A 25739-nucleotide genomic window follows, 5' to 3' on the forward strand; every position below is an offset into this window, starting at 1 on the left:
AGCTTAGGGTGCCTGGGTGGTGTAGTCAGATGGGCGTCCGGCTCCTGGCTTCAGCTTGGGTCATGGTCTTGGGGTCATGGGATCGTGCCCCACGTTGGGCTCCGCATGTGCTCAGTGCAGGGTCTGTTTGGGATTCTCTCTCCCTCTCCCTCTGCCTCTCCTGCTCACTCTCTCTCTCTCTCTAAAATAAATAAATCTTAAAAAAAGAAAATTCAGCTGAGGGGTGCCTGGCTGCCTCACTCGGAGGAGCATGCAGCCCTTGATCTCAGGGCTGTAAGTTTGAACTCCATATTGTGGGTAGAGATTCTAAAAAAAAAAATTAAAAACTTAAAATTAATTTTCAGTTTAATTACCATACCTAAGTCATTTTACTTGGTTAAATACTGGCAAAAACAATTATTTTTACATTAATAATTAAGGGAATCACCAGCTCAAGGAAGGGGCAAGGGACCCATTATTGATCTTATAAGATCTACTTTTATTCCTATATAATCCCACTCTTTTCCAGGCTCGTAATGGAAAAAGGATGTTTATATAAACTATTACTGTTATCTTCATATTTGTCTATTTTTTATTTTTATTTGTTTGTTTGAGGGGGGAGATGGCAGAGGGAACGGGAGAGAGAGACTCTCAAGCAGGCTCCACACCCAGCACAGAGCCCGTCGTGGGGCTCAATCTCACGACTCTGAGCTCACGATCTTCCAAGATCCAAGACTCTGCTGGGACAAGAGGATTGGAAGCAGGGGCAGCCGCCAGGCCTCTTCCTCCCAGTGGCCCGAGGCCCTGTCAGCTTAGCTGGGCTGTGAAGAGTGACAGCTGAGGGGCCGTTGCATTAATCTCCGTGAGGCGCTGACAGTGTAGACCAGGCTGCAAGCGGTGGATGCGGAGAAGCAAAGGGATGGTCCGAGGGAGGTTTAGAGGGGGCACGCCAGCAGGTGAGGGATCGCCTGCGGGCAGTGGGTGAGGCTCGGGCCCCTGACCGCTCTCTGGTCCGATGGCCGTGCCGTTGGCCAAGATGCAGAGCACTGCAAGTTTGAAGGTGGCTGATGCCTGGGACAGGATGAAGTGAGGGGAGGGGCCTCCGTGACATCCAAGTGCAAGTGCAAAAGTAGGCATTTGGCTAGCAGGCTCAGAACAAAAACCCAGCAGCAGGTGCCACTGCAGGGCTCTCCACAGAAGAGCACCAATTCTGGCACCGGGTTGTGGCCGAGATTGCGGGGAGCTGGTCCAGCCGGGGAAGAGACGGCCTCCGCCCCAGCCGGGGGCACTCAGAAACCCAGGGCAGCCAGAGGAACACCAGCTCGGCAAGGACAGGGTTCACTCAAGAGCCTTCCCCACCCCCCAACTTTTTTTTTTTTCTAGAGAGAATGCAGTGGGGGGGAGGTGTAGAAGGAGAGGGAGAGAGAGAATCTCAAGCAGACTCCACACCCAGTGCGGAGCCTGACTCGGGGCTCGAGCCCACGACCCTGAGATCATGACCTGAGCTGAAATCAAGAGTCAGATGCTCAACCAACGGAGCCATTCAGGCGCCCCGAACCCCCCAATTTTTTTGAGTGACTACTTCCACTGCCCAAAAGTTAACGCATTGCACCCATTAATCATTTTTTCTGTGATCTGGGAACAGACTACCATCATGTGATTTCTGAGGCTTCTAGAAGAGCACATAGAAGAAACAACGTTTGAGCCCCTCCGGCCTCCTCAAGGGAGGGCCATCTAGCGGCACAACTGGGGAGGCAGCTGTTTGTGAAAGCGAACAAGAAACATGTACTTACTGTGAGATAGAAACTGATTCACTATGGTTTTGCTTTTTTTTTTTTTTAACTTTATGGGAGATTTCGAACATATACAAAAGTAGAGCCTCTTACCAAGCTTCAAAACTTATGGACATTCGGGGAATCTTGTTTCCTCTGTCTCCCCTAATTTGGAGGACAGGGAGGACTGGAGTGTTTTCAAAGCAAGTCCAAGTCATCATGTCATTCACCTGTAAATGCCTCAGTCTGCCGCTCCCACGACAACAGTTTACTTCATGTAACCACCATAACAAAATCGCAGCTGACCAGCTGAACAGTGATTCCTTATGGTCTGAGCCATGTCTCCATGCCAAGCCCCACATGAGGATGCCACACAACCATGCAAAGCACGGGATGCACAGTCCACCTGGAAGCCTAGCTCAGGAGGCTCAGCACACGTGTGCAGTTGAGCGCAGGACCCTTCTCCAGAACCCACTCTGACCCCCAGCTCACTGCCCCTTTGCACGCTGCCCCTCCCCACACCCTGCCTCTGGCCCACTGGGGAAGCCCCCCTTCTGGATCACCCAGCCTGGATCCTTCCCACCTTGGCTGCCAGGTGAGATGGAGACCAGAGGTAGGGAGCAGGAGCTCCAGCCCCTCCCAGAGGGTCCCAGCTGTTCCAGTTCGACTCCTCCACTCCCGTGCGGGGGTCTCAGTAAGAATGGGGCACAAACTCCTACCACCCCGAGGGGCGGAACCTGGGAGGGCTGCCGGGTGGCATACATACTTTCCTGCTATCTTTGGTTACAAGAGCACCCTGCCCTCAGGAAGCCTAAGGGAGGGGTGAGGTTGGGGGCTCGTGAACACAGATTTTGCCTGAGCTCAGAATGTGGATGAGTTAGCAACAAATTTGGTCATTTGGACTTATAGCAAAGCAGCTGTCGTAGCACCTGTGAGATGAAGACTCAGAAGGTGAGCCTCAACACTAGCTTTAAACCTAACCTCCCCCCCTCCGCCCCCACCCGGGGCTCCGCTGGCTGCAGGTGCGCCACCTTGTGGCAGAAAACAGAGCCGGCTTCTCTTGCTCGCGCTCCAATAACCAACCGGGTTCTGACCTCTGTAAGCTGGGAGAGTGAGGCCAGAGCAAGGAAAATGCTTCTGTGACTCCGACGGACTTCCACTCACTGGATGGGGCAGGTGTTTCAAGCGACCCTCCTGAGGGGGCTTTCGGGAGGTTCTTGGGGAGCCCCAACATTGCAGATGGTCTCACCTTCAGTCCCCTTCTACTGAATAAGGATGTTCTATGAGGTTCTGCCCGCCCCGGCAGCCCCTGAGCGCAGCAGGGTCGATCCCCAGTGATATTTCGGTAGGAGTCCCCCCGCCCTCCAGGAGGCCCTGTGGACAGGCTCCCAGATGACCCCCCCACACACACTCCAGGCTTTCTACCGCGTTCAGATGAAACCTCTGTGCCCCGCCCCCCCCACCAGTGGAGGGAGGCTCCTTCCTCCCCCACACAGCCTTCTCTGGACATGTGGCTGAGAACCACCCCCTGCCTTTAGATTTTCAGCCAAACATCAACCCACCAATCGCAGGGGACACACGCCGAGCTCTCCAGAGGCTTGGGGTGAGAGAGGAGCAACCCCACCCCTCCCTCTTGGGAGAAAGGGGGCTGGAATCAACAGCTCAACTTGGCCCCAAAGAAATCCCCCTTACAAATACTTTTTTAAAATTCTACTTCCTGACACTTTTTTATACCCATACCATGGATGAGGGAGGCTAAGAGGTCTCTTGGGATCGTCCTTGGTAAATTCTGCCCCTGGTCCAGCAGCACCTCTGGACGGTCACGCCCATTGGATCTTGGCTCCTGGACTGAAATGTCAGTTCAGCATCTGGTGACACAAACTGCCGCCGTCAGGATTCTTGCAGTTTCTTTGTGCATCTGAGCAGGAGTTTGGCATCGCTGCCTGGGAGGGGGACCACTGGTTTTCGAGGGCACGCACCTGCTCCGCTTCTCAGATTCTGCCCCGTCTCTACCCTGGGCTGTGGCACCAGTGGAGTTCCTGCTACCTGGCCAAAAGGCGTCTGCACAGCAGCTCTGAGAGGTAGGATCACTCGCCCCCCACCTTTGACGATGAAGAGACAGAGTGTTAGAAGGATAGAGGTGCTTGCCCCAGGCTGCTGAGCCAAGGGTGAAACTCCCAGGTCTCCCGAGCCGTGTTCCACGCCAGAGCCAACGTTCTCAAACTGACTCTGTGCAGAGCGCTGTTCGAGAAGTTGCTCATGCAGGGTCTCCGAATGACTTTAGAAATGCCCCATACTATATATGGTGTGTTGTGGGTAGAGACTCGAGCGCAGGTTGCCTCTTTCACACTTTGGAAATTCTATAATAAAGAAGCCTGTTTACACTGACATTTCCCATACTCGAGCACTGGGCACTTCCGCTCCCACGATGCTGATTATTGGCCAGGATCGATGTTCCATGGCATACCATCTTGGGAAACACTGTGGGAGAAGGTTAGTCATGCAGAAGCTTAATATAACAGAGAAGTGAAAGGGAACCCAGATGCCAAACAATTCTCCACTTCCTCCTCGCCCCCCCTCCCCGTTCCTGCTAGGAACTAGGGCTTCAAGGCCAGATTGGCGACAAGGCGCAAGGGGGCTTTTCTGTTATTCTGGAGTTCCTGGACAGTTTCTCTCAGCTCTGTGCACCTCCCTCTAGAGCACTCAGCCTCCCTGATGTATAATATCAGCTGCTGGAGACTGTCAGGGTCCAAAGAAGAACATCTGGGGGCATTGGAACAAGCCCCCCAGACAAGGGAGGATCTTGCTCCTTTTTTTTTTTAAGACTTTTTTTTAAAGATTTTATCTATTTATTTAGCAGGGAGAGAGCACACAAGCAGGGAGAGCAGCAGGGAGAGGGAGAAGCCGGCTCTCCGCGGAGCAGAGAGCCGGATGTGGGACTCGATCCCAGGACCGTGGGATCATGACCTGAGCTGAAGATAGACACTTGACCGACTGAGCCACCCAGGCATCCCTAAGATTTTATTTTTATTTATTTGACAGAGAGAGAGAGCACACCAGCAGAGGGAGAAGCAGGGTCCCCGAGGAGCAGGGAGCCCAATGTGGGGCTCGATCCCAGGAGGGGTCAGGGGTGATGGAGGCTACTTGAGCCTGAGCACTCAGTAAAGTGGCCTTTGAACAGAGATTTAAGTGGTAGAGTGAGGACCCAAGCCTTGTGGCCATCTGGGGGAGGCTTTCTGCAAGGCAAAGTCCCTGGGAGCACACGTGGGGAAGAAACACTGTTTTGTTCAGCCAGACCCTTTCTCTTGTAGACACAGAAACCAAAGGCCTTGTGAAACAGAGTTTTGCCCAAGGTCACTGTGACCTTGGCAGGGACAGCCCCTCACTGCCCTAGTTTGTTTCCTTTTATAAAAATGAACTTTAGGGGCGCCTGGGTGGCCCAGTCGGTTAAGCGTCTGCCTTCAGCTCAGGTCATGATCTCAGGGCCCTGGGATCGAGCCCTTGTGTCGGGCTCCCTGCTTGGCGGGGAGTCTGCTTCTCCCTCTCCCTCTCCCTCTGCCGCTCCCCCTGCTTGTGCACTCACTCTCTCTCTCTGTGTCAAATAAATAAGTAAAATCTTTAAAAAATAAATAAATAAAATGAAGTCCACTGTATTTTTAAATGAAAAGACATACTTCTATAGCAAATTCAGGATGTCCTGTCATATTCCCACCACCTAGAAGTAGCACTACTAGGTTATTGGTGCATCTTCTTCCTGTATTTTTTTCTTTGTGTACATTTCTGGATGTGCTTCTGTAAACAGAGTGCATAGACAATGCTTTATGTTGCTTTTCTCTTGCACCTTTATAAGCATTTTCCATTGTCATTACAGACTTGTTATAAATAATTCCCATTGGTTGTGTAACAGGCTGCTGCGACTGTGCAGTCCTCCCACACTGATGATGGTGATGAGGACAAGAAAAACAAGGCCACCCTCACTGAGGGCCTTTGTCCCCGGTGCTCTGGGCTCCGCCAGGGCCCCTTCCCATGGGCCACCACATCAGCTCCCAGGATCTGCCGCCTCTCCAACGCAGATGAGGCCCAGATCCGCATCTCTACGTCCGTTTCCTTAGCTTCACCCACTTGTCCATCTGCTCAGCCACGAGTGCCTCGATCTCATGCCCCAAACCAAATTTACCCACTTCCTTCCCCAAACCCTGTATTCCCAGCTCCCAGCAGCCCAAGCCAGCAATGCACACATCCCTCCAGACCCCTGTCTCTGACTCACTGCCCGGATCAGCAGCACCAACACCAACAGCATCACTTACCCCGTGCCGGTCACCACTGGGTGCGCCTCACACAGGGGGACCCCGCAGTACTCCCAACAACCCTGTCATGGGGATCCTCCTTCCCCAATGAGGAAACTAAAACAGAGAGGTTAGTTAGCTTGCTAAGGGCTACACAGCGAGTAAGCTGGGATTTGAACCCATGCAGTCCCGTTTCAGAGTTCATACCCAACCACTGCACCACTCTGCCTCTCTCTCCAAGACTCCAGGAGCGATCCTCATGTGCCCATCTCCTCCCACCCGCCCTGCTCTGCCCGGGCTGATGGCATCACTGCCGACCCGCCTGCAGCCACACCGGCCTCACCCCACAGGGCAGTCGGGGCGAGTTTTCTAAAGGCATCACTCTCTTGCTTAAAATCCTTCCAGGGCTCTTAAGAAAAAGCTCCCCACACCGCAAACAGGACCTGTTCCCTGGTTTCCTGATTCCTCTGCAACACCATCTCCCTCTGCTTCCATGGCTGAGCTTCTCTCTGTCCCCACATCACAGCGCCACCTGGTCCTGACACACGCTCTCTGCCCCCAAGTTCTTCCTCCCATTTTTCCTGCCCAACCACCGTAATTTTCTTTTTTTTTAAATTTTATTTATTTATTTATTTGAGAGAGAGAGAGAGAGAGAGAGCACAAGCAGGGGGAGGAGCAGATTCCCCACAGGGGGAGGAGCAGAGGGAGAGGGAGAAGCGGACTCCCCACTGAGCAGGGAGCCCGACGTGGGGCTCAATCATGGATCTCCAGGATCATGACCTGAGCCGAAGGCAGACGTTCAGCCGACTGAGCCACCCAGGCGCTCCCAACTGCTGTAACTTTCATAAGACAGCTCACAAGTCACTTCTTCCAGGAAGCCTTCCTGGAGTGCCTATTTTGGGTTCTGATCCCTCCCATGGATCCTTCTCTTATCACACTGAGTTGTAAGTGGAGTCTACTGCCTGCACCCTTTCCACTGTAAGCTCCCTGAGGCATAAACACTCAGCGTCATGTACCCTCGTCTTTCTTAGCACAGGGCCTGGTACGGACACGTTACCAGACAGTGTTAGGTGGAGGCACAGATCGATGGAGCCATGGGCAGCAAGGGGGAGCATCTGGATTTGGATTAGATTCCTAAACCGTTGCCCTTAACCCTGAGTGTCTTTTCCTGCTTCCAGTGATTTACTATTGCAAACGACACTGAGGAGAACAGCTTGTCCACGGAGCCTTTCTCTTAGACTTGCTTCTCCAGGGCAAAATCCCAGAAGGGCAATTACTGAATTTGAGAGCAAAAACATCTTTATGACCCTTGATACGTTTTTGCAGAAGTGAATTCCAAAATTATGGTAGCAATTTGGGAGCCTTTTTCTTTTTTTAGCAAACGAGTCCTCCCTCCGTTTCTAAATGTCTTCCTGGCAAAAGCCGCACAAAGCTATTTTTACCTAAAGGCTGTAAACCTCATCCTTCTGAGAGGAGAAAGTCGGGCGTGCATGCGGAAACTGGCTGCCTGCCTCGCCGCCCATCAGCCCCTGCGCGCTAGCCTAGTTCTTGGTCATTTGGGAAAAGCAAGTTTAAATCATGTTCCAAAGGAAGCGGTGTTTTGTTTTGTTTTTTTTTAAGAAGAAAAACACACGCACATGCACACACACACATGCACGCACACACTCATACCCATCTCTGTCTGGGAACTAAATGATGAACATCTTTACAATTCTAAGAGACCAGACGGTTATCAAAGCAAGCGGATGCTGGGAAAGGGTCAAGGCTGAAAGCAGCCCCGGGGGTTGGGGGAATCACCTGGTTTTCAAACTGTGGGGAGCAACAGCTTTCTTAGGATGAAATCTTACAGGAAAATCCACCCTATGACGTGATTGAGAATACCCCTGCTTTGGCAGTAGCAGTCAGAGGGTGGAGGTGACCAGAAACACTCATCCTATGTCCAAACCCCCCACCTGGTCCACCTCCCTGAACATGCCACCCACCTCCTCTTTCCTCCCCACGCTGCCTCCACCACCTCCAGCTCCCACGGGGGGCTCCAAAGTCCCCCGTCCAGAATCCAGCCCTGGAGGACACCCACGCCCAGCAAGGGCCACGCAGTGAGCAGTGGCAGAGCAGGGTCCACCTGCCCCACACCTAGCCCCGTCCAGGATGACTCTCCACCCGCTGTCTTGCTGGGAGCCAGCTCAGCGGCCGTTCACAATCACAGTGCAGAACTGGTATCCCCAGCGCTCGTCATCCAGGCGCCCCGGACACCAGCGTGGTTTTAGCGTTCAGTCCCATTTAGGTTCTCCCATTACCAGCATTTCTCCCGATTTGTTTCTTAAGAAAATCATCCATTTCATGTAGATTCTCAAATTTATTGAAATAAAACCTCAGTAATATTCTCTTGTAATTATTTTCTTATGGAAGGGTAGCTGACATCTGATGTTATATTAATGTGGAGTGTACAACACAATGACCCGACAGTTATATGCACTGCAAAGTGATGCAATTATTTTATTCTTGCTCACCCTGCAATTTTAAATTCCTTCTCACGCCTAGTGCTCTGTACTTTTGTTTTCCTGCCTTTTACTTCTTAGTCTTTGCGGGTTTTCCCATTTCCTCTCCTCTTGAAGAAGTGGATTTTACTTTCATTTCTCAGTATTTATGTTTCTAATTCATTATTTTCAGTTTTCATCTTGATTAGTTCCCTCCTCATAATTTTTAATACATTTTGTTGTGTTTTAAGCTGAGTGCGTCACGTACGTATGCTCTCTGTTGTGTAATAAAAACATGTAAGGTATGCTTCTGCTGTATGCCATAGGTGTTGCTATGAAGTTTTCTCATTTTCATTAATTTACAGTTTTCATACTGATTTCTTCTTTCAGTTAAAAGTTATCTAGAAGAGTATTTTTACATTTCCAAGCTAAAATTTATTATATTTTTTATGGTTATGTAGGGGTATCCCTGGACTCCAGTGAACTTTCCAAACTCCAAGGACAATAAGAAACCCCTTTCAGCTTCTGGGAGAAAAAACAGATCGCCTGTGTGTGGAATGCACACACTCAGGCCACCCTAAAATGTCCATTCCTGATCTCTGGAACCCATGAATATGTAGGTTTCATGGCCAAGGGGGAATTAAGTTTGCAGGTAGAATTAAGTTTGCTAATCAGCTGGCCTTAAAATAGGGAGAGTACCATGGATTGCCCAGGTGTGCCCAATATAATCGCAGATGGCCCTTACTGAGGGGCCACGAGCCAAGGAATGCAGGAAGCCTCTAAAAGCTGGAAAAGGCAAGGAACAGATTCTCCCCCGAAACACAGCCCCGCGGACACCTAGATTTCAGCCCAGTGAGATTCGAGTCAGGCTTCCGACCCCCAGAACTGTAAGAGAATGTATATGTGTTGTTTGAAGCCGGCGAGGTTTGGTCATCTATATGGCAGCAATAGGAAGCTAATACACCACGTAAAGAGAGACTCGGACTAGTTATTTGGCTTCTTGTCTGCAATTTGAAACTAGAAGTTTGCAGATCCCTGAGAAAAGGGAACTGCAGGCCTAAAATCCTTTCTGGCTGAGGACCTCATCCGCGTGGGAGAGAAAAACAGGCATTTCTACCAGATTGTGTCTAAATGTGTGTCTTTCTACACTAATCCTCCCAAACACCTGGTGAGCTCTCTTTTTCCAAACAGCTTTATTGAGATATAATTCACATCCCATGCAATTCACCCACTTCAGGAATGCTATTCAGTGGTTTTTAGTATATTCGCAGAGCTATGCAACCATCACCACTCTGTAATTTTAGAATATTTGCATCACCCCAAAAGAAACCCCATACACCCCTGGCAGTGTATTTATTTCCTAGGGCTGTGAGAGAAAAGCATCCCAGGCCGGGGGCGGTGGGGAGTGGTGGTGGAGGGGGGATCTAAAACAACAGACATTTATCTACTCACAGGTCTGGGGGCTGGAAGTCCAAGAGCCACGTGCCAGCAGGATTGGTTTCTACGGAGGCCTCTCCCTGTGGCGTGCAGATGGCCACCTTCTTGAGGTGTCCTCACATGGCCTTTTCTCTGTTCTGGCATCTCTCTGGGTGTCCTAATCTCTTTTCCTTATAAGGACATCAGTCAGATTGGATTCGGGCCCACACTAAAGGCCTCATTTTAACTTAATTACCTCTTTATAATTCCTATCTCCAAATACATTCTGAGGTACTGCGGGTGGGGCTTCAACATGTGAATTTCGGGAGAACACAGGCCAATCCATAACAGGTAGTTATTCCCAAGATGCACCCTGCCCCCCTAGCCCCTGGCGACTGCTGATTGCCTTCTGCCTCTGCAGATTTACCTTTTCTGGACATTTCCTATAAATTGACTCCTATGATATGTGGCCTTTTGTGGCTGGTTTCTTTCACTTAGCATCATATTTGCAAGGTTCATTGATATTGTAGCATGAAATGGTACTGCCTAGCTTTCTATTGCCAAATAATATTCCATTGTATATGGATATCTATCTAATGATAGACCACATTTTGTTTATCTGCTCATCAGTTGGATGATATGTATGAATATAATCCAGGGCAGCTGGATTGTTTCCGCTTTTTGGTTATTATGAATAACGCTGCTATGAACATTTACGTACAAGTTATTGTGCGGACATATGTTTTCATTTTTTGGGGGCATATATATACCTCGGAGTGAATTTACCGGGTTATGTTGTAGCTCTGCGTTGAATAGTTTGAAGAGGTGTCAATCTGTTTTCCAAAGTGGTTGCACCATTTTACAATCCCACTAGAATGTATGAGGGATTCCAATTTCTCCACATCGCCAACTTTACTTAATTTCCATTTTTATTTTACTTTATCATTATTATTTTTTATTTATAGCCATCCTAGTGGGAGTGAAGGGGTATCTCATTGCTGTTTTTATTTGCATTTCCCTGATAGCTAAGGATATTGAGCATCTTTTCATATGCTTATTGGCCACTGGTAGATCTTTGGAGACATAGCTATTCAGATCCTTTGCCCACCTTTTACTTGGCTTATTTGTATTTAGATTATTGAGTTGAAAGAGTTCATTATATATTCTAGATACAAGGCCTTCTTCAGAGATACGATTTGCAAATATTGTCTCCCATTCTGTGGGTTGTCTTTTGACTTTAATGGTATTATCCGAAGCAAAAGTTTTTAATATTGATGAAATCCAATGTATCTGTTTTTTCTTTGGTTGTTGTACTTTTTTATTGGTATCATATCTAGAAAAACTGCCTAACCTAACGTTAGAAAGATTTACACATATGTTTTCTTCTAAGAGTTTTATAGTTTGGGCTCTTCCATGTAGGGCTATGAACCATTTTAAGGTAATTGTTTCATATGATGTGAAGTATTAAACTTCTTTCTTTTGCCAGGGGATTTCTTGTTGTTCCAGCACAATTTATTGAAGACTCCTCTTTCCTCCACTGAATTATCTTGTCACCCTTGTTAAAAATCAACTACACAGGGTGCCTGGATGGCTCAGTTGGTTAAGCAACTGCCTTGGGCTCAGGTCATGATCCTGGAGTCCCTGGATCGAGTCCCACATCAGGCTCCCTGCTCAGCAGGGAGTCTGCTTCTCCCTCTGACCCTCCCCCTGTCTCATGTGCTTTCTCTCTCTCTCAAATCAATAAATAAAAATCTTTAAAAATTAAAAAAAAATCAACTACACATAAATGTAAGGGTTTATTTCTGGACTCTTTATTCTATTCCATCCATCCATCCATCTATATGTATATCCATCCATCTCCATTAGCCAGTACTGTACTTGATTACTATAGCTTTGCTGTAAATTTTGAAATCAGGTAATATGAATCCTCCAACTTTGTTCTTCCTCAACATTGTCTTAGCTGTTCTAGGTCTTTTGCATTTCCAAATGAATTTTAGAATCAGGTTGCTAATTTCTGAAAAAAAGGGGGGATTTTGAGAGAGATTGCACTGAATCTGTAGACCAGTTTGGGGACTATTGCCATCTTCACAATACTAAGTCTTCCAATCCATGAACATGGGATGTCTTTCCATTTATTCAGGTCTTCTTTAATGTCCTTTAGTAACATTTTGTAGTTTTCGGTGTATATCTTACACTTCTTTTATCAAGTTTATTCCTAAATATTTTATTTTTTTATGTTATTGAAGTAGGATTGTTTTCTTAATTTCATTTTCAAATTGTTCATAGCAAGTATATAGAAATACAATTGATTTTTTGGATATTGATCTTGCATCCTGCAACCTTACTGAACTCAATTGTTGGTTTTAATAATTTTTTAGTGGATTCCTTAAGATTTGCTATACACAAGATCATGTCACCTGCAAATAGAGATAGTTTTACTTCTTTCTTTTCAATGGAATGCCTTTCCACCCCCTCATTGCCTAATTACCTCCAGGACAATATTGAAAAGCAGGGGGGAGAGTAGATAACCTTGTGTTGTTCCTGGCCTTAGAAAAAAGCATTCAGGCTTCTGATGCGCTCTTTTGACTTAAAAACTCTATTGTGTCCTCAATTATGGCTTCTCTTCCTTCCATTCCTTTTGGAATTTTTACTATTGAGAAGTCAGGTCTCTTGAATCTATCATTTATGTGTTTTATTTTGTCAATGATAATTTCCATTTCTTCCTTTTGTACTCTGTCTGCTTTGTGAAAGTTTTTTCGTTTGATCTCCTAGGGCCTGAGTCAACAAACTAGGGCCTGCAGGCCCAATCCAGCCTGCCACCTGTTTTTATAAATAAAGTGTTATTGGGACGCCATCATATCCATTCATTCATGGATTGTCTATGGCTGTTTGAAGCTACAATGGCCAAGTGGAGTAGATATGACAAAGACTGAATGACCTGCAAAAAGCCAAAAATATTTATTATCTTGTCCTTTGTAGGAAAAGTGTGCCAACACTAGTTCTAGATCAGTGTCTTTTCCATTTTTACTACCTCTAATTAATTTTTTCCATTTTGAAATGTTTCTATTCCTAAGAATTACTTTTTGTTGTCATATTGCTCTCATGCAAGATCTTCTTGACTCTTCCTGTAACTTCTCTATCATTCCCTCCATTAGACATGCCATCTGCTGACTGCTCAGCTTGTAGAACATCATGTGAGGGGATCGAAGACTTCAAATTTCTCAAGTCCCCTAAAATGTGTGCTCAGAGGCCCAGGCCTCCCAGCCCCATTGTAGGCAGGTCCCCTCAGCCCCACAAAGGCCTGGCTGTCAGGATCTCTAAGCAGGTGTTAGACAGCTGAGAGGGAGGAGTGGCCAGGGAGTTCCTTCCCCAGGGATGACAGTGGACACCCCAAGGCTGAGACCTGGTCTCCAGGGCTGGGAAGGCCCAAGGGAGGTTGGGCCTCCCTAGGGTGGGGCTGGGTGGGGCATTCTTTCCCAAAGGCCCTGTGGCTCCCAGGAAAGGGATCAGCAGCTCTCTCCTGGATTGCTGGCTAGGGTGGCCTAAGGGATGCCCTTGGCTCAGTTTTCTGAACTTAATTAAGTGGGAACACTCAGGCAGCATGGGATGGCAGGATTTGGCTCCAGCCTCCTCCAAAAACATAGGCCTCCTCCAACCTGGGTCCTCAGTCTGCTTCTCCCATTGCAAAGAGTGGCACTAAGAAGTTGCCCTCTGCCAGAAGGGTACTCATGGTCCTCCCCTCTAGCCCCCCAACATACATACATTAGGCTAAGCTTCCCTCAGTTGGCCCAGGCCTTTGAGACACTCAGCAGGAAACTGGAGTTAACCCTAACCCTAACCCTAACCCTAACCCTAACCCTAACCCTAACCCTAACCCTAACCCGGTATTACCACCACAGGCCCCTCTCCCAAGAGTTGCCTCTTCCTGAGCTTTCAAAGCGGGTGAAACATGGTCTTAAGGAGAGTTACTTTTTGAGCCCAGGAGCCTGAGAGGTAGAGTCAAAAGAGAAGCTCCAGCTGTGAGCCACAGACCATCCTTGGCTGTGGGGAAGGCAAAATGGGCCAGAAGTAATTTCTGTTTCCTGCTGGATGAAACAAGAGCACAAGCAGGAGCTTGGGTTTCCAAAATGTAATGCTTGTAGGCTTGCTCCCCCCCAACCCCCTGCAGGCACTGCTCGGATGAGGGCAAAGAGTCAGCAGGGTCTCCTCACTTCTGTGCTGTAACAGAGGTGGGGTCAAAGAGGAATAAGACCTGCCTACTGCCCTCGTGAAGTTCACAGTCTAGCGGGGGAGTCAGCAGGTCAAAAAGACCATCCCAATATGGGATGGTGAAAGCGTGATGGCGCCGAGCCCCAAGCCCCCAAGCAGTATGGAGGATGGTGCCTGCAGCCTTGGGGGGAGGAGGGTGCTCAGGGTTCTGGGAGAGAGGTGACATGTGGGTGGGGATTGAAGATGGTTTGCCAAGTAGACAGAGGCTGCTGGGCACCAGCGAGGCAGAGACATGTAGGTGCTCAACAAACCTTGGATGAATGAATGATTGAAAACAAACTGTGTTATATTTAAGGAAAACACTGTTGGTAATGAGTGAGTTGGTCAATGAGGTGAATGGTGTGAATGAGGATTTTCAAAGAAAGACGCAGTGTCACAGGTGGTCCCCAAGGTCTCTGAGACATCTGTCGTCTTCACTTCAGAGAAGCATGTCTTTGCTTTGGGTTCTGGCATTAATTAGTAATTGACTTCTGCTGTTAATATAAACCAGACATGGTCTCATTGGTGAATCATCGAAAGCAACTGTGTTTCTTTTGATTATTTGGGGTGAGTGTGGTTTGTTTTAGCAACACCGAGAGAGAGAGAGAGAGAGAGAAGATGGCCCACAGGGCTGGTTCCTCAACCGTGACCCCAGGCGGGAAAAGCTTCAAGAAACAAGGTGAGAGCAGGGGATAATGTAGGCAGTGTTGAAACGGGGGTCAGCAGGAACGTGTGTTCATCTGGCTCTTCATCTGCTGGCCTGTGTGACTTCTCTGGGCCTTACTCTCTCCCTCTGGACAGGAGGTTAGACAGATACCTTTGAGGACTTCCTGGCTCTATTACGTGTCTCTGGCTCTATGACTAGCCTGGGCTAACAGCAGAAAGCCTCTGTTTCCTGCCTCCCCCACAAATGGGAAAACCAGTCCAGGAGGGCCTCTCAGCTGACCCACACACATCACACGTTATAAAGTCACTGACTTTGGTGAGCAATCTTTTCAAGTCCGAGGAAGGGTGACCTCCAGAGACAAATCATTTGGGGGCCATACATGTCAAAAATAATGTTAATGTTCTTTTTATCTGAAGAATGTAAAACATGAATTCGTGTACTTTTAAGGAATAAAGGCTTTTTCAGTCAATGAGAAACATGCTAAGTAGACTGGTTTCAAAAATGCACGGCTAAGGGAGAGGGTAAGGAGAGACAAGAGTTTGGCTCCTGGGGAAGGGTGGGAAGACTTTGCAGGAGCCTACGTGTGCTGTTCCTCGGCAGTGCCAACAAGGATGTAGGAGTCCCACCTGTGGGGTGAGAAAGGGAGGCTCAGCGAGGTCTACGCTGCTGGTGGAGCAGCAACACGTGGAGCTCTCCTTCCTAAGCATCCTGGGCTGGGTGGGCAAGACCAACACCCATTCATGGAGAAGCAGGGCTCGGCTTAGGGCACAAGTGGTCCCTACCTGTCCTCCCCAGCTCCTCCTGCTGCTCATGACGCCCTCTGAGGATCAAACACCGGATCCAAGAAGTGATCTTGCCAGGAGCCCGACAGCTGACTTTGTGAATTCACTGAGTGATGTTGGACCCCCTTCACTTTCTTGGTGTTCCAACCCCCATCTCCTACCAACAGAAGGTTTTGCAGGTCCCTTCCAGCATCAATATTCTCCGGTCCTCCTGTCTTTATTGTTCCAGGATATTGGTAGTTAGCAGGAAAGGTTGACAGGGGGTGTATGTCTCACACCTTTGGTGCTAATGTTCTATATTAAATCCGCTACCAACATGGCCCAGTGACCCTTTTCCAGTTACAGGATAGTAACTTATCAGACTCCAAGGCAGCGGGGAGGTCAGAGTGGGCCACAAGCTCCAATAACCCAAGTTGAGAACAAACAGGCCAATATCCCAGGGGCAGGGGTGTTCTTCCACAGTCAGAAACGCACCGACCAAGGGTAACACTGCCTCCACAGAACATACCTGCCTGTCTCCAAGTGCCCTGGAGATTGTCCATTTTGGTAATTTTTAGTGTCTAACAAGTCTCTTCTGTAGCAGAGAGCCAACCCTGACCCTGGGAAGAGAGGGACAAATAAGGCGAGAAGGAACGGAAACCCTCTGGACCTGCTAACAGGGCTATAGGGGACCAATGTACTCTTTTGAGTTTGAAGACTCCAGCTCAAACAGAAAGAAAGGGAACATGTGACAATTGGTCACGAAGGAACTCATGACAAGTGGATGGTGAAGGAGAGGCAGGGGATACGGAGGGGAAGAAGCACCTAGAGACCCACCCTGCAACCAGGAAGAACTACATTCAACTGTAGCAAACCAGAATGAATGGGCACTGGGATTCTGAGTCAGAGAAACCCGGGCTTGAGAACTGGCTCCACCATTTGCCGTATCTTGGGCAAAACCACATAACTCACAGAGCCTCTTCATCTGGGCTAGGAGTAAAATAGCGACCCTTCCCCGCCTTCTTAAATTCCAAACTTTGCCAAACCCTTAATATGCTCTTGTTTTGACTCAATTTTTAAGAAGGTAGCTATGATTTCGATGATAGACAGGAGAGGGAGCATCAGCGGCAATACTGAGAAAGCACGGCGATCTGCGTCCACTTAGACGTGGGGAGTGGGATCCCGGAAGGTTTCTAGCCAGCAATGAAGATCGCTAACCTTTGGAAGGATGGGGATTTAACAACCAGTGAAAACCTGGAGCACCTACTTTGTGCTGCGATTGTTCACAGCCTTGGTTTTGGGGCGCCTGATGAGGCTCTCGTTGGGCTAGGGGAGGTCCTCCACGTGTTGATATAACCCCAAAGCTGCGACTCAAGGTCCCAGACCCGGCTATTTACAAAAAGAGGACTCACTGGTCGGTGACCTCGACATGCCTGGATCCCGCCTGCCCCTGCGGCCGAGCAGGTGCGGAGCACCGCAAGGGGAAGGGGAATCCTCTGGCCCACGCGCACCGACGCCCGCGCCCTAAGTACCCTTGTTGGATACCGGGGGGCGCCCCGCGCGGGGAACGGGCTCTGCGCTCCACGTGCCGGACTAGCGCCCCGCCCCGCCCACGACTCCACCTCACCCTCACGGCTCCACCCCTCTCCGGTCGCCCACTGTCCTAAGCCCCTCCCCCCGCGGCTCGTCCTTCCCAGGAAGCCCAGTCCCCACAGCCTGGTCCCCGAAGCTCCGGCCCGTCCCTCGCGGGTCGTCCTTCCCAAGAAGCCCCGCCCCTCGCAGCTCCGCCCCACCCCTTGCAGCCCCTGGCTCAGCGCTCCCGGAGGCGCGGGCGGCGGGGCCCCGCGCCTTTTGTGTCGGGCTCGGGCCGCTGCGCGCGCATTCCCCTCGGAGGCCGGGGGCGGAGGGACGCACGCGCGCGCACTCCCCTCGGCGGGCGGAGGGACGCCCCCTCAGTCCCGGCTGGCGGCGGAGCTCGCCCGCGCGCGCTCCCCGCCTCCCCTTCGGCGGTCCCCGCGCCGCCCGCGCCCGCCGGGGCCGGCGCCCCGAGTCAAGGCGGGCACGCGCTCGCCCCTTCCCCTCCGCCGCCCGCCCTGCCCCCGGCGGCGCGCTCACACGCCGGCCCGGGCACGCGCCCGCCAAGATGGCAGGGGCCGGGGCCCAGCTGTCAGACGCCGTCGCGGCAGCCCGTCCCCGCAGCTAGCGGCCCGGACGCCCGCCCCAAGAAGATGCGCCCCCGCTGCCCCCCGAAGCCCAGCGAGACGCGGAGCCGCCGCGCCCGGGGCCGGCTCCCCCGCTAACGCCCCGCGCCCCGCGCCGCGCCCCCGGCCCCGCGCGCCCGCCGCGGCAGCGACAATGAGGTGAGTCCGGCGAGCGGCGCAGCGGGAGAGGACGGGTTGGGCGGCGCGGGGGCGTTGGCGGGAGAGCCTCGGGAGCGGCGTGGGGGCGTCGAGGACGGCGGGTGGAGGCGGTGGGGGGCACCCGTGGGGCGGGGAGCCGGGCCCGCGGGCAGGTGTGGCGGCGCCGGGCCGCGGCCGCTCGGCCTCGCCTCCCCGGCGGCCCCGCTGGGCGGCCCCCCCGCCCCCCGCCCCCGGCCCCCGGCCCCCGGCCGCGCTGCGAGCCCCGCTTCGGCTGCCTGGGTGAGGCGGTTGCCCTCACCCGCTCGCCTCTCTCGCCCCCTTTCTCTGGCTTCTCGCGCGCCGGGGTCCCCAAACCAGTGCAGGACCCCAAACCAGCCCTCCCCGATTTATCCCCCAGCCAGGGCTCTGCTGGGTGTCCGGCCGAGAAATACAGCACCGCCGGCGCCCACGAGCCCGGAATTCCTTCTCCAGAGGTAACCCGACCCTGACTTGTCGGGGATAATCGCCTCCTTGCCTTTTCTTCGTAACTTTACCTTCTAAACGAATCGCCCGTTGCACCTGCGGTGCCTGTGGTTTCATCTTGCTTGTTTTGTGAACTTGACATAAACGAAACAATACAATAAATGTTTTTTTGTGTCTGCCTTCCTTCACTCAAGTTGTTTTTGAGGTTCATCCATTTTCTTATCGATCTGTAGTATTCCATTGTATGAATATACCACAATTTGTCCGTTCCACTGTTGGTAGACGTTTGAATTGTTTCTGCCTTTTGGCTATCGTGAATACACTTAGATGTCACCCGGTGCACTCATTTCTGTTGGGTATATACCTGGAAGTGGAATTTCTAGGTGGAAAGATAGGCGTATCTTATAGGAAAGATAGGGGTCTTCAAATTTAAGAGATAATACCAAGTTTCCAAAGTATTTGAGCTATTTATACTCCTTCCAGCAAGTGTATGAGAGTTCCTGTGCTCCACATCCTTGTCAGCACTTGGTATTGTCAGTCTTAAATTTTAGCCATCCCGCTGAGTGTGAAGTGGTAGCCCATGGTGGTTTTAAATTGAACTTTCTTGCAGACTGACGAGGTCCTGTTTATTTGGTAGCCTCTTTTACTAAGTGCCTGTTCAGATGTTTTGCCCAGTTTTCTTTGGGGTTTACATGTCTAATTTGTAGTTCTATTCCGAAGTCAAGAAGATTGTTTCTTATAACACCTTGTGGAAATCTTAACTGTTTTGCGGTTCAAATTAAGATCCACAGTCCACTTGGATTTGTTTTTTGTGTAACTTTGTGTATTTGTGTGTGTGTAACTTTTTTTGTGGAAAAGGGGGTTACGTTTCACTTTTACCAAACACCATTTATTCAGCACTGATATCAAAAAGGTCATCTTTCCCCCGTAGTTCTTCAGTGCCTTCTTTGTCACCTTCCAGACTTCCATTTGGGGCCATTTCTTTTCACCTGAAGAATACCCTTTAGCGTTCCTTTAGTGCAGGTCTGGGGTGACAGATTTCTTAACAGTGTGTTTGCCAATGTCATTATTTACATGGCATTAAAAAAAAACCAATAGCTTAATTGAGACACAATTCACACAGCATAAAATGTACTCATTTAAAGTATACAATTCAGTGGTTTTTAGTGTTTTCACAGAGTTCTCCAACCATTACCACAATCTAATTTTAGAACATTTTCCTCCACTGTGAAGGACCTTTTAGGGACTTACAGAATTCTTGGTTTGCCATTGTTTTCTTTAAGCATTTTAAAGATACTTCGTTATCTCTGACTTGGATTGCTTCTTTTGAGAAGCCCCTTGTCAGTCTGTCGTTTTCTTGAAAGTAGTCTTTTTCTCTGGATGCTTTTAAAATGTTCTCTTTGTCTTTGGTTTTCAGCAATTTTTCTATGCTGTCCCTGTTGGGATTTTTTTTTTTTTTTTTTTTTAACTTATAACTGCAGTGCTTAGGGCTTCTTGGATCTGTGGCCTTACGTCTTTCATTAGTTTTGGAAGTCATCATCCATTAGTACATCAGATATGGCTTCCGCCCTGTTCTATCTCACCTTTCTGTCTGGGACTCCAGTTACATATGTTAGATCATTCATTGGATTTTGTCTCTTAATCTTCTGTGTTTTCTGTTTGTCTCTCTGTCCTTCATTCTGGGTATCTCCTCACTTATCTCTCTTTCTTCTGCTATAAATGATCTGTTAAACCATCAATTGAGGGTGGGTTTTTTGTGGGGTTTTTTTAAGATTTTATTTGTTCATTTGAGAGAGAATGAGTGAGTGAGGGAGAGAGCGCACAAGCTAGGGGGAGAGGCAGAGGCAGAGGGAGAAGCAGCCTCCCCCCACTGAGCAAGGAGCCCCATGCGGGGCTTTATCCCAGGACCCCAAGGTTAGGACCTGAGCTGAAGTCAGATGCTTAACTGACTGAGCCACCCACATGCCCCTTTGTGTTTTTTTGTTTGTTTGTTTTTTGTTTTTTTAACACCCAAGATGGGGCTCAAACTCATAAGCTTAAGATCAAGAGTCACATGCTCTACCCACTGAGCCAGCTGGGCTTGCTTCAGTTGGGTTTTTCATTTCAGTTATATATTTTTTGATTCTTTAATTTCCATTTGGTTTTCTTTTTATAGTTTGCCATTATCTGCCAAAATTATCAATCTTGTCTTTTATCTCCTTGAATATGGTATGCATAATTATCTTAAAGTTTGTCTGATTGTGGCACTATTTGTGAGTCTTTTCCGGTGTCTGTTTTCTCTTGGCTTTCACTCATTTTGTCTTGTCTCTTTATGTGCGTAGCTTTTTTTTTTTTTAATTTGTGCTTGCCATTGAATTTGCACAATTATTTTGTAGAAATTGAGATCTAAGATGATGTTTTCCTCTGCCAGAAATAATTCACATTTGCTTTTGTCAGGCGAATGGGGTGCTTGGGATCTGGAGTCACTTCAGCACAGTCTCGGGGATCAAGCTATTTCTAAACTGAGCTGCAGTCCCTGTGAGGGCCAGCCTGTTTGATCCACCTTTACTCCCAGGGTTCAGCTTTTCACCAGCACCTTTCCTCCCTAAGCCAACACCAAACTTTTATCATTCCCTTTGGAATTGGCAAACACCCCCATGGAAAAGTAGCTCTGAATACTGAGCTCAATTTCCTGACTCTCTGATGTTTCTTCCTCCTCCAGGCCTCCATGCAGATATTTATTATATTCTTTCCCTGCTTTTCTAGTTCTCTTCGGTTGAAGATTGTTCTGATTTACTTAATCCATGGTTGCTGGCAGTAAAAGCCCCTCATACATGCACGTTAGGGGCAGTTTGAGTCAGTATTCAATTCTGCAGGAGATTTAAGGTAGCAGGCTACAGAAACTGGAGAATAATAGCAGCTACTTTCTTGTGTTATGTCAACTATGTTAGATCGTCTCAGTTTGTGAAATGCTCTTAGAATCAAGATAATCTCAAAAATAAATCTGTATTTTCCCTTAATATTTAATTAGTTGAAAAAATGGCAGTTTAGTGCAGGTCATTACTGTGATGCAAAGGATATTGGAAGCAGATGCTTTCCTCTCTTTTTTCTATATTTCTTTCTCCTGTTTTGATTTTCTTGTTTATTTGTTAAAAATTACTCTTTATCTGGTCCTCTTGAAAAGAACATTTAATCTTTTGATCAACAATAGCACAATAGCATTCTCATATTCTATTCTTTTGGATCAGATAAAATGGCATGACTGCAGAAATGCAAGTCTGTACATGGCTTTTCCAAAGTGAGCCATTCAGTTATTCTTTTTCTTTAAGCTGTCTGTTTTTTACACAGATTTTTTAAAATGCTCCTGACAGTTTACCATGGTTCTCTGTCACAGACTGTTTATAGTTAAGCACCAGTGCATGTATATTGACATGTACCTCAAGTACTTGGCTTTTGCACAAGGACCTAAATTAGTCAAAGGAGTATATTCATTATCTCTGTTGTCAGCTCATTTGATTGGGATATTTATAAGCAACTTGGTTTATCCATGAAAAATATTTTGCTTTCTGTTCAATCCCAAGTTATTTCAATGAAAATAACACCTTATTTTTCTTGCTAGATACTCTCATGGGAGTATAGAGATGTGACCTGTTCATAAAGGTCTGCAAGGTAGTTTCCAAACCATCCATTTTAAGGAGTGTCTAAGAAAGGCATAGGGCTCAAGATGCATTCTCATGAATAAACTGAATATTTGAGGCACATATTTTTCACATGTTTTAGGAAAAAAGTCCTGTTGAATCAAACTCCTCAGATAATTAAGGCTGTATCTGAGTTTTTCTTTATTTTATAGACTATTGCCTGAATTCTTCCTTTTTCCTAACAGACCTTACATATTTTCATGTCTTCCTTGAAAAATCATTTTTTGAGGGCTTACTGGTGCCTGATGCTGGATTAGGTGGGTAAGGAGGTGAAAAGAACCAGACCTCCCCTCCCAAATAGTCCCCATCCTTAAATGATTTACAGACATCTACTAAATCCTTTTTTTACATCCTTTTTTACTTACTTTTTCGCTTAAAAACCAACCCCCCCCCCATGGAATAGTGTATTTCTGTTTATATGCTTTAGTCATTTATCTGTTGGGAACAGTCTTTTCTCTGAACATTTTCCTTATCTGCCTTTTATCTTTTAAAGATTTGATATATAGAAGGTTAAGATTTTTATGTCATGAAGTCTTTTTCTTTGTGATTTTCCTGTCATTTTTTATGTTTAAGATAGCGTTCTTCTAGAAGTTTGATAAGTATTAAGTTGTTTTATATATAAAATGTAAAAAAGTCATCCTTCAAATTGTCTGGAATATGAGGTGAAGATCAAAATTACATTTTTCTTCAAAATTGCTGATCAGATACTTGAGTGTATCAGTAGACACATGGCAGAGATATCAGGAACATTTCCTAAGTTAGATGGTGATACAGACATCCGGATCTCAGAATTGTCCTCAAGGGTGCATGGTTGCAGCCAGTAACATCTGAATGATGATCACCCCCCAGTCTTCAGATCAGTTACCTGCCCCCAACTGGGCCAGCCGTGTGTATGTAAGACATGGCCGGTCCAGCATCCTGCAAGTCTGGTTTTGTGCCAGGGAACCACCTCATCTGGGCCAAGAGCATTTTATCAATCTTGGAGTTATACAGAATGCAGTGCGATTACAGGGCACAGGATGAGATACACAGGCACAAACACAGTCCTTATTTATCATCGTGAGCCTGTACTAGCCAACACATGTGGGTCCAAGTACATTTCTGAACCTTGTGCTGCAGAATGGGGACAGACAAGCCTTTCTCCCAAGTCATGAAGGGAGTCATTAGAAGTCATATGAGGGAGACCAGCTATAGAGTTGTGGGGTTTCTGTGTATCTTCCTAGGCTCTCTCTTGTTGTTCTGTCTGCCTGTTTTTAGGCTGGTGCTACTGCTTTATTGACCTTGCAGACGATGATTTTTTTTTTTTAATTTTGAGTTTTACTTTTTTTTTTTTTACAATTTTATTTATTTATTTTAGAGAAAGAGAGCATGCGAGTGGGGAGATGAGCAGAGGGAGAGAGACAAGCAGACCCCGTGCTGAGTGCAGAGCCCAACACGGGGCTCAATCTCAGGACCCTGAGATCATGACCTGAGCTGAAATCAGGAGTTGGACTCGCAACCAACTGAGCCACCCAGGCACCCCGAGTTTTACTTTTAATGAAAGTTTTAATGTCATTAATTTGTTGAACAATACAGAGCAGTTTAGAAACCTATTTCAGAGTGTTTGAGGAAATACTCATTCAAGCCAGCAATATTCCAATGTTCTTTGTATGAGGCATATGTGGAAATGGTTCTAGTAGCTTATGCTGGCGATTTCCCAAGCTGGTGAAAAGAAGTCACCATGAATCATAGTGGCATTTATTGTATTTTATTTTAAATTTTTATTTGAATTCCAGTTAACGTACAGTGTAGTATTAGTTTCAGGTGTACGATTTAGTGATTCAACACTTGCATACAACACCCCGTGCTCATCACAACACGTGCAGTCCTTCATCCCCATCACCTGTTTCACCCACCCTCCTGCCCACCCCACCCCCACCCCCAGTAACCACCAGTTTGTTCTCTGTCGTTAAGAGCTTGTTTCTTGGGTTGCCTCCCTCTCTTTTTTTTTTTCCCTTTTGCTCCTTTTTGGTTTATTTCTTAAATTCTGTGAGTGAAATCATATGGTGTTTGTCTTTCTCTGACTTATTTCACTTAGCATAATACTCTATCCACGTCATTGCAAATGCCAGGATTTCATTCTTTCTTATGGCTGAGTAATATTCCATTGTATATATTTATTTGTGTGTGTACACAAACACACACACACACACACACACACACATCTTTATCCATTCATCAGTCGATGAACATTTGGCCTCTTTCCATACTTTGGCTATTGTAGATAATGCTGCTATAAACATCAGGGTGCATGTCTCCCTTTGAATTAGTATTTTTGTATTCTTTGTGTAAATATCTAGTAGTGTAATTGCTGGATCATAGGGTAGCTCTATTTTTAACTCTTTGAGAAACCTCCATACTGTTTTCCAGAGTGGCTGCACCAGTTTGCCTTCCCACCAGTGGTGCATGAGAGTTCCCCTTTCTCTACATTCTAACCAACATGTGTTTCTTGTGTTGTTGATTTTAGCTATTCTGACAGGTGTGAGGTGATACCTCATTGTAGTTTTGATTTGCATTTCCCTGATGATGAGTGATATTGAACATCTTTTCATGTGTCTGTTGGCCATGTGTATGTCTTGTTTGGGAAAATATCTATTCGTGTCTTCTGCCTGTTTGCTAATTGGATTACCTGTGGGTTTTTTTGAGTTGTATAAATTCTTTATATATTTTGAATACTAACCCTTTATCAGATATGTCATTTGCAAATATCTTCTCGCATTCCACAGGATCCCTTTAATTTTATTGTTTCCTTCACTGAGCAGCTTTTTATTTTGATAAAGTCCCACTAGTTCATTTTTGCTTTTGTTTCCCTTGCTTCCAGAGATGTGTCTAGAAAGAAGTTGCCGCGGCCAATGTCAAAGAGGTTGCTGCCTGTGTTCTCCTCTAGGATTTTAATGGTTTCATGTCTCACATTTAGATCTTTAATCCATTTTGAATTTTTTTTTAAAGATTTATTTATTTGTGAAAGAGAGAGCGTGCATGTGCACGGGGGTGGGGGGAGGAGCAGGGGGAGAGGGAGAGAGAGTCTTAAGCAGACTCCTCGAAGAGGATGGAGGCTGATCGCCTGACCGGGGCTCGATCTCACGACCCTGAGATCATGAAAGGAGCCAAAACCAAGAGTTGGACACTTAACCAGGTGAACCACCCAGGTGCTACTATTTTGAATATATTTTTGTGTATGGTGTAAGAAAGTAGTCCAGGTTCATTCTTTGGCATGTTGCTGTCCAGTTTTCCCAACACTATTTTTTGAAGAGACTTTTTCCTTTGCATATTCATTCCTGCCTTGTCACAGATTAATTGACTATGTAGTTGTGGGTTGATGATGATTTTTAATATGAGCAAAATCATCCTTTTGTTAAAGTACCGTCATTTTGAATTTGCTGGTTTGGTAGTTTTGTTTGTATCTAGTTTTATAAACATAATAAATTTAACCTTAGATTTGTAATTGTACATAAGTAAACTGCATGAAAATAAATCAGTTTCCCTTTAAAGGAATCTATATACTACCTAAGTTTGAACTTTGCAGTAGACTGTAAGCTTAATGGCTCTGAGTTGTTAAATGGAAATATCATAAGTGCTAAAGTAATATGAAGAG

General features: G+C 47.3%; 1 protein-coding gene across 1 annotated transcript in view; it reads left to right on the forward strand.

Annotated features, from left to right (window-relative positions):
- Positions 1–17734: 17734 nt before the first annotated feature.
- The window catches only part of EVL (Enah/Vasp-like), a 146368-nt gene continuing 138363 nt past the window's right edge, over positions 17735–25739 (forward strand). Inside the window, exon 1 of the mRNA XM_073895872.1 lies at positions 17735–17966. Coding sequence (XP_073751973.1) covers positions 17962–17966 — 5 coding nt within the window. The 5' untranslated portion in view covers positions 17735–17961. The remainder of the gene's footprint in view (positions 17967–25739) is intronic.

This window comes from Callorhinus ursinus, unplaced genomic scaffold (assembly GCF_003265705.2).
Source record: "Callorhinus ursinus isolate GAN/ISIS: 27379988/994484 unplaced genomic scaffold, GSC_fseal_2.0 scaffold8, whole genome shotgun sequence".
NCBI classification, from domain to species: domain Eukaryota; kingdom Metazoa; phylum Chordata; class Mammalia; order Carnivora; family Otariidae; genus Callorhinus; species Callorhinus ursinus.